At 37.4% G+C, this 15,187-nt stretch overlaps 1 protein-coding gene across 2 annotated transcripts in view; it reads right to left on the bottom strand.

Moving 5' to 3' along the window:
• b3glcta (beta 3-glucosyltransferase a) overlaps nt 1–15,138 on the bottom strand; it is an 80,974-nt gene extending 65,836 nt beyond the window's left edge. Inside the window, exons 1-2 of one of the 2 annotated variants that reach the window (XM_079886334.1) lie at nt 14,630–15,138; nt 1,750–1,796 (exon numbers count right to left, since the gene is read on the bottom strand). In XM_079886334.1, the coding sequence (XP_079742460.1) occupies nt 1,750–1,796; nt 14,630–14,864 (282 nt within the window). In that variant the 5' untranslated portion in view covers nt 14,865–15,138. The remainder of the gene's footprint in view (nt 1–1,749; nt 1,797–14,629) is intronic. The other variant, XM_079886333.1, reaches the window with a different exon arrangement.
• Nucleotides 15,139–15,187: the final 49 nt, after the last annotated feature.

The following is a 15,187-nucleotide window of genomic DNA, read 5'->3' as shown; positions in this document are numbered from 1 at the left end:
ATGTCTATTTCTTCTCCTCTCCATGCGTCTGAAAGGACCTAGAGAGATCTATTCATCAAAATGTCCACTTTTACACTCAATCAACCATGTGAACCTTCGACCATAGTGAGGGTAACATTAACAAACTGTACTATTTTACTTTTAATTTCATCGATTGAAAAAAGGAGAAGGAAATATCAACAAAGAAAAGGAAAATTGCTAAAAAACCCATATGTACAAGCACATCTGAACCCTGTCCAAGGTCTAAACACAAGCATATTAAAGCGTTCTATGCGTTCTAATGTATTCGCTTCCTCTTGCACTCTGTCCTTTGTTCCCTCTCCTGACCCAGAATGTCAGTGGCCTTTCTGGTGAAAACTCAACAAAAGCTACACCAGAAAATGAATGCATTAACCGTGAAACCTATCGGCGGAAAGCAGAAACGGCTGACGCAATAAAAGAGAAAAATGTCACTTGCAGCGAGGATCATATGCTCAGCATTTCAGCTGTGAAGGCCCCCATCAAAGTCCCTTAGAGTTAGACAAACTCAATGTAATGCTTATTGCAAGACAACGACACAGCCTGACAAGTTGAAGATGGATCTGGAACCAAATAAGAAACACGTATTGATTAAAATGCAGAGACTAAATTACCTCAGGGATGCACCAATAATAACCGATAATAAACAGCATGTTATGGCAGATAACTGATAAATTGACTTTTTCTTTCTGTTTGCAACCCTTTCAACTCTAGAATATGGACATTACAATGTGATTTGACCAAAGCATAACCACTGCTTTTTAATTTACTGACATCTTGGTGGTTTTCATAATTTGCCTAAGACCGTTCCAGTAGAGCAAAGAGCTACAGTAGCAACAACAAGTTCATAGACTGATCAAATATATTTGAATTTGAATGCAATGTAAGTCGCTTTGGATAACTAATGCATAAATGTAAATGTAATTTTTGAAATATGTTAATAATCAAATCTGAAATCTGTAAAAACATCATAGGGAATTAACAGTCATGCACAATAGAGCTGCATCTATTGTGCTATTTTAAAGGTTCCTAATTTTGTTTTGGAGGTCTCCTACAACGGGTTTAAATACATCAAATGTCAAAAAAAGTTACATTTTCTCATAATATACATTGCACATCACCACATTTTTCAATGATTCTCAAACGAATCGTCCAATGATCCAGTCTGTCAAAACCCCTCCTTTCCGCACACACATGCACACAAAAAGTCTTTAGAGTAAAAAGTAATTTTTCTGCTCTTTTTTCTATGCCGATGCACTCCCTAACAAAATCACTTCAATCATTTTAGAATTAATCATTTTCAAATGGAGTTATTCAATTTATGTGGTGAAACTTCTAGTATTTTTTCCAGAAAAACACAATATTGCATTGTCAAGTTTTTTTCCCCCAATATTGTGCAACCCTAATTGTCGCAAAATGCAATTATTTATGAAAAAATGTCTACTATAATATTGACAGGCCACTTAAAAATCAAGCTTACAAAGAACAAGCTTATGAAAAAAATCATCATGCATGCTGTGGAAAACTTATATATATGCTTGGCTTTAATTGGTGCACTTTCAGCAGAAAACAATTATAGCTGTTGCTTGCATTTCTGGAGCTGGAGATACAAAACCTGTACAAAGGGTGATAGGTCTTGAGCCATGTATGATAAACAAACAAACAAAAGAACAGGAGATTACAGATCTGCCATTTAAAATCAAACTGCTGTCACATGCCGTCAACCCTTACCTTTTGGTGACTCTCCACATCCTCTCCTTTTGCAGTGATGAGGGGCACTGGAATAAAATCAAACAGAAAACATCAGGTCACAACAATGAGGGCTCCATCATCAATCCATTTAACATGTTGGCAAAACTGCAACACATAGGCAATAGTCTAAAAGCCCATGACTTTATAATGTAAATGTTAGGCTAAGTGCTGCTCCTTTAAGATCTAGAAGAGGGAGTTAAAAGCCATCTGATTAGAAGAGAATCTTTTCCCCTTTAATCTGTACCAGCCTTTAGGGACATCTGCACCACAAGTATTTTGCAAAGTTTTTCATTAGAGCTGGAGAAGCTTCTCTCAAATTACATATCCATTGATCCCGAGAAGAGAGTCGCTTTGAGAGGAGCCTCAAAATCGATACTGAGCGTCAAAACGGCAGATGCAGAGATGACTTTCCGTGCCAGTGAGATCATTGCGAGTGAGTTTCGGCTTCTGAGAATACCACCGGTTTCTGGCCATTATGCTGTCCTTGGAACAGTTCATAATTGCTCCTTTTACTTATACGCTTCTCGGGTGACATTATCAGAGCAGAGCCCTGAAAGTGTGCATTAAAACTCTAGATTAACTCATATGAGGGTTAAAAGGCATTTGCTTGTTGCTACTTCACAAGTCCATTTGCAACCTGTGAAATCTTCTTTTATATAACTCTTTAATGAGGCTGATGTTTACACCTCTGGGCCAATAGTTGGTTTGAATTTTATTTAGCTTCTTTATCCCTGGCCCAGTATGCTTGTAAGTTGTAACTTAATTATTTATGAAGTCCAGTTCTCTGTAGATGCTCAAAAAAACTGTTGAGAAGCCTGCAGAAAAAATTCAAGCATTATTAATTACGTTATGTGTATTTCATAAACATAGAAATGATGGCAAGATCCAAAAGTAATAGGGGAAAATAAGTTTTATTTCTTGACCTGGTGTTATGCTAAGTAAATTAAATATGCATAAATGAATGGCTCAATGCTAGAAATATCTGATGGCTGCTTAAGTGAAAACATCTTTAAATTCATTAATGTAGACATCGATGAAAACTATACTTGATAAAAAGATGATGATGGGTAAACATAGCCGTAGAGAAAAGTGGAAAGAAATCAGGGCACAGGGCAACATTAAAATTCCAAGTTAACTTTGAAATGAGGAAACATTGAGCAAAATCATAAATGAAGGGAACCAAAAGGTCATGTGAGCTCATTAGACCTAAACAGCATGAGTGGCTCAGTGGATCTAATTAATACTGCTAAAAAAAAATTATATAAATAATTTTATATGTGTGCTTAGTTGTCTTTTTATTTTTATTAATGTCACACTGTTTGCACAAACAGCTTTGCAGAGTTCAGGGAACAAACCAACACACTCACTTAAACTGTCCATGGATCATTGGAAAATAAATGTATGTAGTTTGTTTGTCTGAATGCTTATTATGAATAAACCAATCTTAAAAAGTCCCTGTGCAGCATTTTAGTTATTTTTTATGAAAAAAATATTTAGTTAAATGCTACTCTCTCTATCTAATAATATTAGCAATTTTATGTATGTTTCAAATGCTATCATTATTTTCATTTGTTGTCATATACATTAGGCTACCGTTCAAACTTCAAAAGTTGTTGTTTTTTCCTCAAAGTAATGAATACTTTTATTCAACAAGGACACATTAAATTGATCAAAAGTAACAGTAAAGTCACAATGAGGAAATTTTTACACCGGTAAATAAACTTGAGAATTCGCTGCACGAGAACTCTACGTATATATCAGGGAGCCGCTAACAATATGTGGGCTACTGACAACGTTTTTGAGTGTAGGCTCACTTTTCACTGTAGTTTCACTGCGAATTCGAGATCATGTGTACCCCGGCAGTACTGACCGCACATTTTACAAGATATTTGTCAATGAATGACCAATGCTTTGTGGAGCAGAGCAGATGATTTCAGTTTATAATTGTAGTGTCAGTCTGTTGTCTAACTGAACTAAATGTTTTTTATTTCTAGAAAAAAGCAAAACGACAGTAGAGGTGGTGCCATGGTGGGCAAAGTAATGTAATCACTGTACGGCCGAACACGGTGTAAGACCGGCACACTGACTACCGCAACAAGCCTAGTAAACTGACATTGTTACAAAAATTTTTACATTTCAAATAAAAGCTGTTCTATTAAACTTTCTATTCATCAAATAAAAATCCTGAAACAAATTGTCAATGTCCATAAAAATATTAAGCAGCATAACTATTTCAACATTGAGAATTTCTTGAGCACCAAATCAACACATCAGAATTATTTATGAAGTACTGTATCATGTTATACTGACGACTGAATAATGGCTGCTGAAAATTCAGCTTTGCCATCACAGGAATAAATAGCATTTTAAAATGTATTAAAGTAGACGACTTATTTTAAAATCGCAATAATATTTTACAATATTTTTTATTTATTATATTTTGATAAATTGTTTTAATGGATTTTTCATAGACAGGATCACATACAATTGCCCAAAGGTTTCTTCACAATGAACAAAACAAAAATTGACCCTCTGAAGCCCCCAACCCCCCAGCGGTCCCCCAGGTCCAGGCCACTGATCCTTGTAATAAAATTGCAATACAATTTGACTGTATTTTTGATAAAATAAAAATGCAGCCGTGGTGAGCATCAGGGATTTCTTTTAAAATCTTGCCAAACCTCAAACATTTAAACAGTAGTGCGTAATATCTTAGTAAACATATACCATACCATACATATTTTGCCATGCGCAGCCTAAATAAATAAATAAATAAAAACATTTATAAATGCATTCATTGTGTCAATTTGGTAGTGCCCACAGGCATGTGGCAAAATGCCCATATAGTATGTTTAATCTGGCCCTATGATCTCTAGATATCCACATCGGCCACTGACAAACATTTCAGTGGTCAACATTCTGACCACTTCTAACTAACCTGCTTATCTATCTAATATTTAAATAAAGGTGTCCATGTTTACCACCATGGTCACACAACTTAATTCATGTTACACAACTTCCAAATGTTTAAGATGATCTTCCAACACACTTTAAAGGGGGACATCACTTTCCCTCTTTCTTACAAAATGTAAGCCATTAATAATAAATAACCCTTGAGTGGATGGATTTGCTCTGCCCTGAACATTATCTTTCCCACTGTGGCTGAATCATAAAGAACCAAGGCATTTTCATATCATATCAGTGGGCAGGATGAGCCGAGGCCAGAGCTGATATATAATTCTGCTGTTGCTGTCAGATAATTCCCCTAACAGTTTCACCCAAGCATTGGGTTGTTTATGGTTGAAAAATGAACATTGGTACTGCCTATCATCAGGATAGCTTCCCTAATGTGCACTACTTTCATAGCGGAAAAAGATAGATCACAATTTCACCTCAAATCTAATGTTCCATATTAGTGCTCTGACAGGATCACAAAAGAAAAGCAATAGGGGAGGCTCATAATACTACATCTCCCTGAGCGTGCCATTAAAGCGATTGTAAAATGCAAGAAATATGTGTTTAATATTAAGAGCCGAGCGCCGTTTCACTCAGCAAACATATTCAAGCAAAAAAGTTGGATCCATCTTGAATTTTAAATAAATAATTCCACATAAATAAGAAAATGGGTTTTAACAAAGAAAAGAGTGGTTCTCTCAGCAGCAAGGCAGGCTACATTCTCACATGGACTGGAGTCTGTCAGAGTGGATTAAATATGCAACATTTGGCTTGAAAACCTTGGCTTCTTGCAGGAACGCATCCAAGTTCACTCCTCATTTTCTGACATCTGTCGCAAACTTTCAATCTTTTCATGCCGGTCCCCTGAGGATGTTATAGGGCGGGAGAGACACACACGAGGGCCATTTACCAGCTCTGTAAGCTCTGCTTGCACATGGCCGCTGAGACAACTACACTATAAAGTGCCCTTCTTTATTGCCAGTGTTGCTTTTAACAACTGCGGGCTATATTCTCGATAAAATACTGCAAGAAAATCATTTGCCTGAACTGATGACATCTGTGTACAATTTTTTCAGATGTCTTCTAGAGTAGAGAAATGCAAAGAACAGATGCTCCTTCAGATGAAGGAAAACAACATGGGAAAAATTAGTGAAATTAGAAGCTTTGGATGAAAGCTGTACTTGTGTAATTAAAGGTATTTCAAAGTCTGCTAGGAAATATTGATGCACAGTTCTTATGAACAAATATGAATACTTCCCTGCTACACAGTTTGCAAAAATTAGTATGTCAAATCAGCAGCATGCCTGAATACTCAGTATTCATCATATACACAATAGAAAACAATAACTGAATGACCAATGTTACTATAAAAAGCACTAGGCCTATTAAAAATTGAGGCTGATACAGCTAGAGGAATTAATGAATTAATAACAAATAAATAATACATGGATTTACATCTTTTCTTACTATTCTGTATATCTATCCAAGTTATTTCCAACTCATTTTCATTTTCCTTTAGATGTGTGGAGAACTTTGTCTTCAGTAAACTGATTGAACTTTAACTTTGACTTCTGGTCTTCAGTGACCATATCGGTCTCTCTATATGGGGTCTAGCTGTAATTCCCCTACAGTGAAATGGATTAAGAATAAATCAAAATAAAACACAAAAATTCTTATATATATAGCCCCATTAAACAGTTGATTTTAGTTTTAATGTATGTTACACTTTTTGTGTTGCCAATGTGTGAACAACTTCCAAAATTTGGTTGGTTTGACATGGAATGTCCCATATACTTTATATTCAAACGATCATGAAATTCAAAGAACTTCGCCATAAGTACACTCACCTAAAGGATTATTAGGAACACCTGTTCAATTTCTCATTAATGCAATTATCTAATCAACCAATCACATGGCAGTTGCTTCAATGCATTTAGGGGTGTGGTCCTGGTCAAGACAATCTCCTGAACTCCAAACTGAATGTCAGAATGGGAAAGAAAGGTGATTTAAGCAATTTTGAGCGTGGCATGGTTGTTGGTGCCAGACGGGCCGGTCTGAGTATTTCACAATCTGCTCAGTTACTGGGATTTTCACGCACAACCATTTCTAGGGTTTACAAAGAATGGTGTGAAAAGGGAAAAACATTCAGTATGCGGCAGTCCTGTGGGCGAAAATGCCTTGTTGATGCTAGAGGTCAGGGGAGAATGGGCCGACTGATTCAAGCTGATAGAAGAGCAACTTTGACTGAAATAACCACTGGTTACAACCGAGGTATGCAGCAAAGCATTTGTGAAGCCACAACACGCACAACCTTGAGGCGGATGGGCTACAACAGCAGAAGACCCCACCGGGTACCACTCATCTCCACTACAAATAGGAAAAAGAGGCTACAATTTGCACGAGCTCACCAAAATTGGACAGTTGAAGACTGGAAAAATGTTGCCTGGTCTGATGAGTCTCGATTTCTGTTGAGACATTCAGAAGGTAGAGTCAGAATTCGGCGTAAACAGAATGAGAACATGGATCCATCATGCCTTGTTACCACTGTGCAGGCTGGTGGTGGTGGTGTAATGGTGTGGGGGATGTTTTCTTGGCACACTTTAGGCCCCTTAGTGCCAATTGGGCATCGTTTAAATGCCACGGCCTACCTGAGCATTGTTTCTGACCATGTCCATCCCTTTATGACCACCATGTACCCATCCTCTGATGGCTACTTCCAGCAGGATAATGCACCATGTCACAAAGCTCGAATCATTTCAAATTGGTTTCTTGAACATGACAATGAGTTCACTGTACTAAAATGGCCCCCACAGTCACCAGATCTCAACCCAATAGAGCATCTTTGGGATGTGGTGGAACGGGAGCTTCGTGCCCTGGATGTGCATCCCACAAATCTCCATCAACTGCAAGATGCTATCCTATCAATATGGGCCAACATTTCTAAAGAATGCTTTCAGCACCTTGTTGAATCAATGCCACGTAGAATTAAGGCAGTTCTGAAGGCGAAAGGGGGTCAAACACAGTATTAGTATGGTGTTCCTAATAATCCTTTAGGTGAGTGTATTAGGGCTGTCGCGGTGAAGGATTTTCCCTTGCGGTAATTTTGAGTGGCTCAATAGCGCGATATGCGGTTTTACCGCATTTATTAATTTATTTGGATAAAATTTGTTGCTATATAAATAAGTGTCATGATGTGGTCAGCATGCACAAAAACGAGTACATTTTCAGTAACCAATAAACCATAGACTGTAGAAAAATAAAATAAACCGAATCGAAACAGCGTCTCTGCGCATTGAAAGCCTGTCACTCAGAGCGCAGTTGTTACGGCAACGGACTGTCTTTGAGTGAGTCATTAAACCATTCATTCAACAACACGTTCAAAAACGCTGATTGATTCATTAAAAGATAGTAGTGAAACAAGGTTAATTATTTTTAACTTTGAGCTCCACTTTTCAAGGCTCAGCTGACCAGCAATGCGTCGCATGGGTAACTAGGCCTGTCACGATAACAAATTTTGCTGGACGATAAATTGTCCAAGAAATTATCGCGATAAACGATAATATTGTCGTTCTGAGACCATTTTCATTTAATATAATTATAATGGCATAATAATGCAGGTACACCTTTTCAACGATCTATAAACTTTTATTTCTAAAGAATATTAAACATTGAAAACGGAAAACATTTTAAATATCCAAAAAAATGAACAAAACAACCAAAAACAATAAAAGCAATGGACTCTTAGTGTCTGTTAACAAAATAAATGTCTGTTAATAAATAAAATGGATGTAAACAAAATTGCACTTCAAAAAATATTAAACATTAGGCTTTAGAATTAGGCATAAATAGTGATACATTCCATAACAGGCAAAACTGCCGGTTAGGACCTTTGTAAACAAATTAAAAAAAGCCTCAACAAGCCATATCACACCATTCTGCACTGTTACTCCTGTTACTTTGTCAAGTGATTGTGTACTGTCGGGAAGACGGAGACGCACTTTATTGCGTGTATGCTACGCACTGAAAATACTTGGTTAGGATTAGGGGTGAGGAGTGCGTGCGTATTACACGCCATAAAGAGCGTATCATATGCACGCAAAAACTATTTTTGGCGTATAAATGGCACGAGAAATAACATTCGTGGTATAGATACGCATTTTCATGTGATCGGGCTCGCTGTCGCAACTCACAACTAGCGTCTTCTCTCTCTCCCGGCAGTAGCCGCAAACAGTCCCGCCGGCGCTTTCCCATACGTGACTGACAAGCGCCGCGCGCCGCCTCCCCACACAAAGACCATGCAACTGACAAGAGACGAAGAGAGTTCACTCCTCCTATACGCTAAAGAACCGAGAGTGGTCATCCAGTCTCTTTGGTAGAGAGAGAGAGACGAGGAAAACAAACAAGCATGCAAATGGAATTATCGCGGCCGGAAAAATTATCGAGCTCATTTTTTTTTATCGTGCGATTAATTGACTTATCGACTATCGCGACAGGCCTATGGGTAACACTGAAGCTTCACTTAATAGAGACTAATGGCATTGATTCAATGCGTGACTCACTGAGTTTTGTTTCCCGCGACCGCGAGTTCCTCGCGCTGTGGATGCTGACCAGCGCTGTTGCTGATGCCATTCATGGTAAATACCCTTTATTTTAAACGTTAAAAGGATGACAGGACAAATATTTAACTTTCCTTGGACACGGCAACCTTTTCACGAGTATGACGTGACCTCAAATACAGACGCAGGTAATCCACGCGCTCAGTCGATCTCTCTCATTCACAGTCTGTTTAGGCTTAAGTGCAAATCCACGAAGCCTCTGTACAAATCACCATGATAAAACCATGATCACCATGTCTTATTATCATTATTAACTTATTTAACATTCAATACACATGCACGAAGTTCAAAACAAGAAGGGTTTCGCCTTATGAAAAAAGAAAACACGCGAATATCGCGGTTGCTGCGGTTACTTGAATTCCTCTGCGGTTGGCTTGTCAGTAGCGCGGTACTGCGATATTGCGGTTATCGCGACAGCCCTAGAGTGTATATCGTGGCCTTGAATCACATTGTCTCAGTAATAGGTTGCTGGCTGCATTTTACTTTACAGCCACTGGTGTCGCTAATGACAAGGGTTTCTGAATTCTACATATAACCCCTTTATATGCTACAAGTAATTTTAGGCATCACAGCATTATAATATACTGTAGGCTACAGTATGAAAAATGGATATTCATTTTGAAATTTGCTAAAGATTACATTTAACAGTGTTTTTAGTGTTATTCGAGCTTTTGAAGAAGAGTTCACAAAAAATGTAAAAAAAACAACTGTACAAAAAACATTCAATATTGTCTGTTAAAATTTATTTATATTAATTAATTTTTATAACCAGCTGCTGCTGCTGCTGCTGATGATGATATTGTGCATCCCTGAGTTCTCCCTCAAACTCAAAATGTACTTTGAAAGTACAGGAATTTGCATTACTTAGCTTTGGAAGGTGAACATGGAGTTTTGAATTTCATCAAGAACGCATTCATTTGCCTCATTCCATCAACCACACCTCAAAACATTTCCAAATTTAGCCACTTTTTGCCTGAATCAGAATTGTAACTGGCATTTATTTGAAACAAAACTATTGTCAGCATTGGCTTTTATATGAAGGAAATGGGATTCCAAAGTCTCAGAGTCACAATGAGAGCAGTCACTTTGGTTTGGTTCCGGAAGCCAAATTTATTGTTCATGCATGCGTGCCGTTTTGTGTCTGAAGTTCTTTTCATTACCAGGTCTCCACAACCTTTCCTGCACATTATGCTCACTGCCTCAGTAAGTGGTTAGCAGCACAAATTACATGATAATATTTATACGTTTTTTTTTTAATTAATTACATTTTTAGAGTGTACGAGAAGTCATTTGCTGTACTCAATATACTCTGCAAGTTGATAATGAACCTATAAGTGTTAATCAAAAGACAGAATGTATAAAAAGTGTCAGAAATTCACAAGTGTGAAGCAAACAAAGCAAGTTATTAGTCATTACTCCTTCCATAAATCACAAAGGCGCACTGATATTTATCAAATAGGCACTCAGAGGAGACCTCAAAGCTGTTCTGAGAGAATTATATTAATGTAATGCATTAGTTATTAGAAACTTGCAAACCAATCACTGCCACTTGAATGGTGTTACAGCCATTAAATGATAACATTGAATGCTATAGACTGTTCTCTGCTTCTGTATTCTGTTGGTGTGTATTAATTCTCTTGCTGAGTACTAGACCCTGCTGTGATGATGATTAGTACCACAAACAGTAGGAGCACTACACAAAATCCAAATCCAATCGAAAACATGAGTCAATCAGAGATCCCTTTTAAATTATTGCTTGTGAGCTGTATTAAACCTGAACTACTCTCTCTTGACATTTCATTCAAAGTGGATGAGTGAATGCTTTTAAAACACAAAATTTCATGGCACTATGAAACTAATATGACCTGAAAGGAGCATGACTTATCTCTTGAATAAAAAGTACCTCTCTTCATCTTTCACATCACTTCACTATCTCACTTTGGAAGCGGGTGGCTAGAGAAAAGGATTTTCTGATGACCTGTCAGTCTAAGAAAAAATAGGAAAACTTTGGAGAAGAAGCTGTCAAAAAGCACTCGGCAGGTCTGATAATCACATCAAGAGTTTGTTGTTAAATGTATATGACGGGTCTTCAGTTCTCTAAACAGACAAATATTGATCACTCAAAAGATCGAAACATGATGAAAGTGCAGTTAGATGACAACAAGATGTGAGCAGACTACAACTTCATTATTAAAAAGATCTCCCACTGTGTGACGATGTCTCTGGCTGTGCACTCTACAAAACTGAACTGAGAATGGCTTTTAAAGTGGGCATGAAATAAAAATCCATTGATTTTCTATCTTATTGTGATCGATTCATCTATGCATGTTTCAGTTTATTTTTGCAACACATAGTAATTTTCAATTAAAACGTCATACAGTAACTCAACCTTCCGGTGAAATGACAGACTTCTCTCTACCACAGGGGGACTTAGACTTCTTGAGTATTTAAGTCGACATGAAACGCAAGTTGCGGTAGTCTTTTCTTCCCTGTTGTGACGTTTATGTGAGTGAAACGGCTTCTCGAACAACAACAAAAAATGTCAGGCAGGACTTGATTTTGTCTATGACCTCATGTGAGTGACAGGTTGTCCCGCCCTCACGCCAGTAAACACGTCATCAGAGAAGAGAAGAGAGATGTCACAGCAAGAGAAGAGATGTCCTTTTAGCACAAGTTAGAAAGTTGGGAGAAAAGAAAACGAGCATGCATTGGCATTTATTTGCTCATCATAAATGCCGATTTGTCTCCATCTCCCATGGCTTTCAATCCCAAGCCAAATCCTAAGACTGCCTCTCACTGATAAGCAGAACAGAGCGCAAGTATTCACACCGCCAAGGTGATTTCATGCCATCCATGGATTCCTGCGCTCCCTGCATACCTTAAGATTTGTATTTGACAGTCACTTTTCCAGACAGTCAGAGTGTGTTTATCTTTTTAACTGTCAGGTGTAAACAGCACTTTTATCTTTCAAAACTGCTAGCTTAAACTGCCTCCTGACTCAAGCAATGGACTAACTTCTATGGGAACAGAATAACATCTGTGGGAAAGACTTAAAATGCCTGTAATTATTCTCAATCTTGCAATATAACTTATCATAACAAAACATATTTCTTTTAAATGGCTTTGTTTTTATCTGTGACTGACAGCAAAACCGCAGCGGCCTTTGACTGATCATTCTTTCTGCCTGCAGGTTCACACTAAAGGTAGGCCTATGTTTTCTCAAAGTTTTATTCTGTACATCATAAATAATACAGCAAGACAGCGCTGATATAATCTTGACATACATATCTTCATAAAACCCTTACACAAAAAGTTCTTTACAGGGAAATTTTACAAGGAATAGAATTTTTGTTTCTTTTAAATTTTACATTTTCGTCACAAAAAATTACTAGGTTTTGATTTGCAATAATGAAATTTATTTTTTAATTATTTTATTTGCATTCTATATTTATTAAATATTTATTTTTGTATTTTTTCCCATTTTTCCATAAAAATCTTGCTGTGATAATGTCTTCCATTAGTTTTTTTGTCACAAAATGTCCAATATTGAATTTATTATTTTGTTTTTCTAACAGAAATAATAGAGCTATAATGTAACTCCATGATGGCTATATTGAAAAACAATGGCAAATGAAAAAAAACATTAACATTCCAAATTATACTTTCGAGACTATCATAATAATTCTTGCAATTTTGACAAAACCGCATGTCACTTAGCTAAACTGATATGATATGTTTAAATCCGCCAGATCTAAATTCATATGGGCAAGATCGGAAAATGTAAGATGTAGTGATAACGTACCTCTAGCCCAAAATAGCAGATGCCGGTTCTGTCAACTGACCTGGAAACTCTCTCACATGTGCCCCAGACCAGCGGGGTCATCCTAACTGCTGAACTCTGCAGGTGCGAGTACTACTAAAACTAGGTCAGTTCCTCAAGATATTAGCAACCACAAGTCTCATTCTTGAACAACGAGGTATATCTTACGTGCACAATGCACATCAATAATTCCATAAACAGTTATGTGAGATCTTTCAGCATAGCCTACTTCTTGAATTTAAAAGAAGCCCTCAATAGGAGTTTATTTTCTCTACATATCTCAACAAATTGCCAAAACAAATTGAGGCACTTTGAGAAGTAGCAAATTATACCTCAGTGGCAAAACTGACAAAATATGGGGCAATGACAATACTTCTTATCAGACAGTGCACATTTGCCTGTGGTTCAGGTGTTCAGACACATTAGGACCCATGTGCTCTATATATACACACAATACAAATGGATGGCATGCTCAGTCCAACAATCTGAATTGCATTTACGTGACTGGCATGTAGGGCATACACAATCTTACATGAACTGCATCGGAAACACACAATTCATGCAATCGGGTGGTTAGGCCTGATTTATGACCCCAATATCCACAAATGTCCATATTAAACTGTCTTTATAGGCATTGATCAATACATTAAAATGGCTCTATCTGCATTGGTGCTCTGTATGAAACATGTAACATTACTCATTTGCCTGGCACATAGACCTCAACTAGGAAGGGGGAGAAGAAAAAGGTTTCAGTTAAACAATACTTCACATTTGCACACATCTACTCCAAACTGTTGTCCTTCTCTTCAATTCATTTTTAACAATGACAACCAGATACTCTGGTTAAGGCAGCTTACTCAAAGTAAATTACATTCATGTTGCCCAAAAATTATGTCAAGACAAGCAGCACACTAGGTTTTGAGACAGATTATCACACCTATGATGCTCAAAAAATATTGTCAAGATTGGCAGCTCATTAGGTTTTCGAGAAACAATCAATAATACCTACAATGCACAAATATGCTGTCTAAACGCAGCTCTCTAGGTTTTGAAACGGCCAATCACACATATGATGCCCAAAATGTTGCCTATAGGCAGCTCAGCCATTCATTCAATCTATTAGACAAATAAGTTTGAAAAGGCACGTATCCTTCAAATATTTGGGAGTTTAATTCATTCAACTGTCAAATGGAGTTGTAAAGATCAGTCTCAAGCATTCCCCATAACTTGACAGAGCAGCAAAGCTGTTACAAAAAAAGAAGGAAGTGTCATTTGTGGCAGCTTATTTAAAATAGCTATACCCTTGTTACTAATAACGGTTATACTCAGCATATGCTTTTCCATAAGTAAAATAAGTAAACATCCTTTTAGACTGCTGCCTTTCTCAAACAAACAGCAAAATAAATAAATTAAAGATTCTCGAGCTGAAAAACTTCATTTTGGTAGGCTATATGAGTAAAGAAATACTTACCAACCGACAAAAGCAAGAAATATTGGGCAACACTGTATCCGTATTGAGAGTTTATGGGAAGCATAGTAATACGAAGCGCGGATAGCGCAGGCAGCCAGCTCGCTGTTGCAGAATGTTTGCACTGATCTTCTATCCAACACTCACTACAGTGCCCGCCGATCATTACACAGCTTTTGTTTTGCGAGGACATTTCCTGTTGAACGCGCGCCTCGGCTGCGGCCTCTAGTGGCCACATCGCTAACTACAACAAAAGGGGCAGTGCTTGTCACTAACATAACAAGTGCGATTCAAATGTTTATTAAAGGGATAGTTGGACAGAATCGACAGATGAAACTTACAACAAATGTAACAGCCATCATCTTCGTTGATCAAAACCACAATTTGCTCCGTGAAAGACAGAACGGCAGAACGACAGTTTCATTCACGTTCATCGAAAGATGGCAATGATGACAGAACATGTGAACAATCACGTCATAATTTGGCTTCAGTTATGAAATCACCTAAAATGTTAACCTGCATATTTAGATCACAAACCCAATACATTACATGACTAAAAAC

The sequence above is a fragment of the Squalius cephalus genome (genome assembly GCF_949319135.1).
Source record: "Squalius cephalus genome assembly, chromosome: 11".
NCBI lineage: Eukaryota > Metazoa > Chordata > Actinopteri > Cypriniformes > Leuciscidae > Squalius > Squalius cephalus.
The sequence above is the reverse complement of the archived record's forward strand: the minus strand, read 5'-3'. Positions and strand labels throughout refer to the sequence as shown.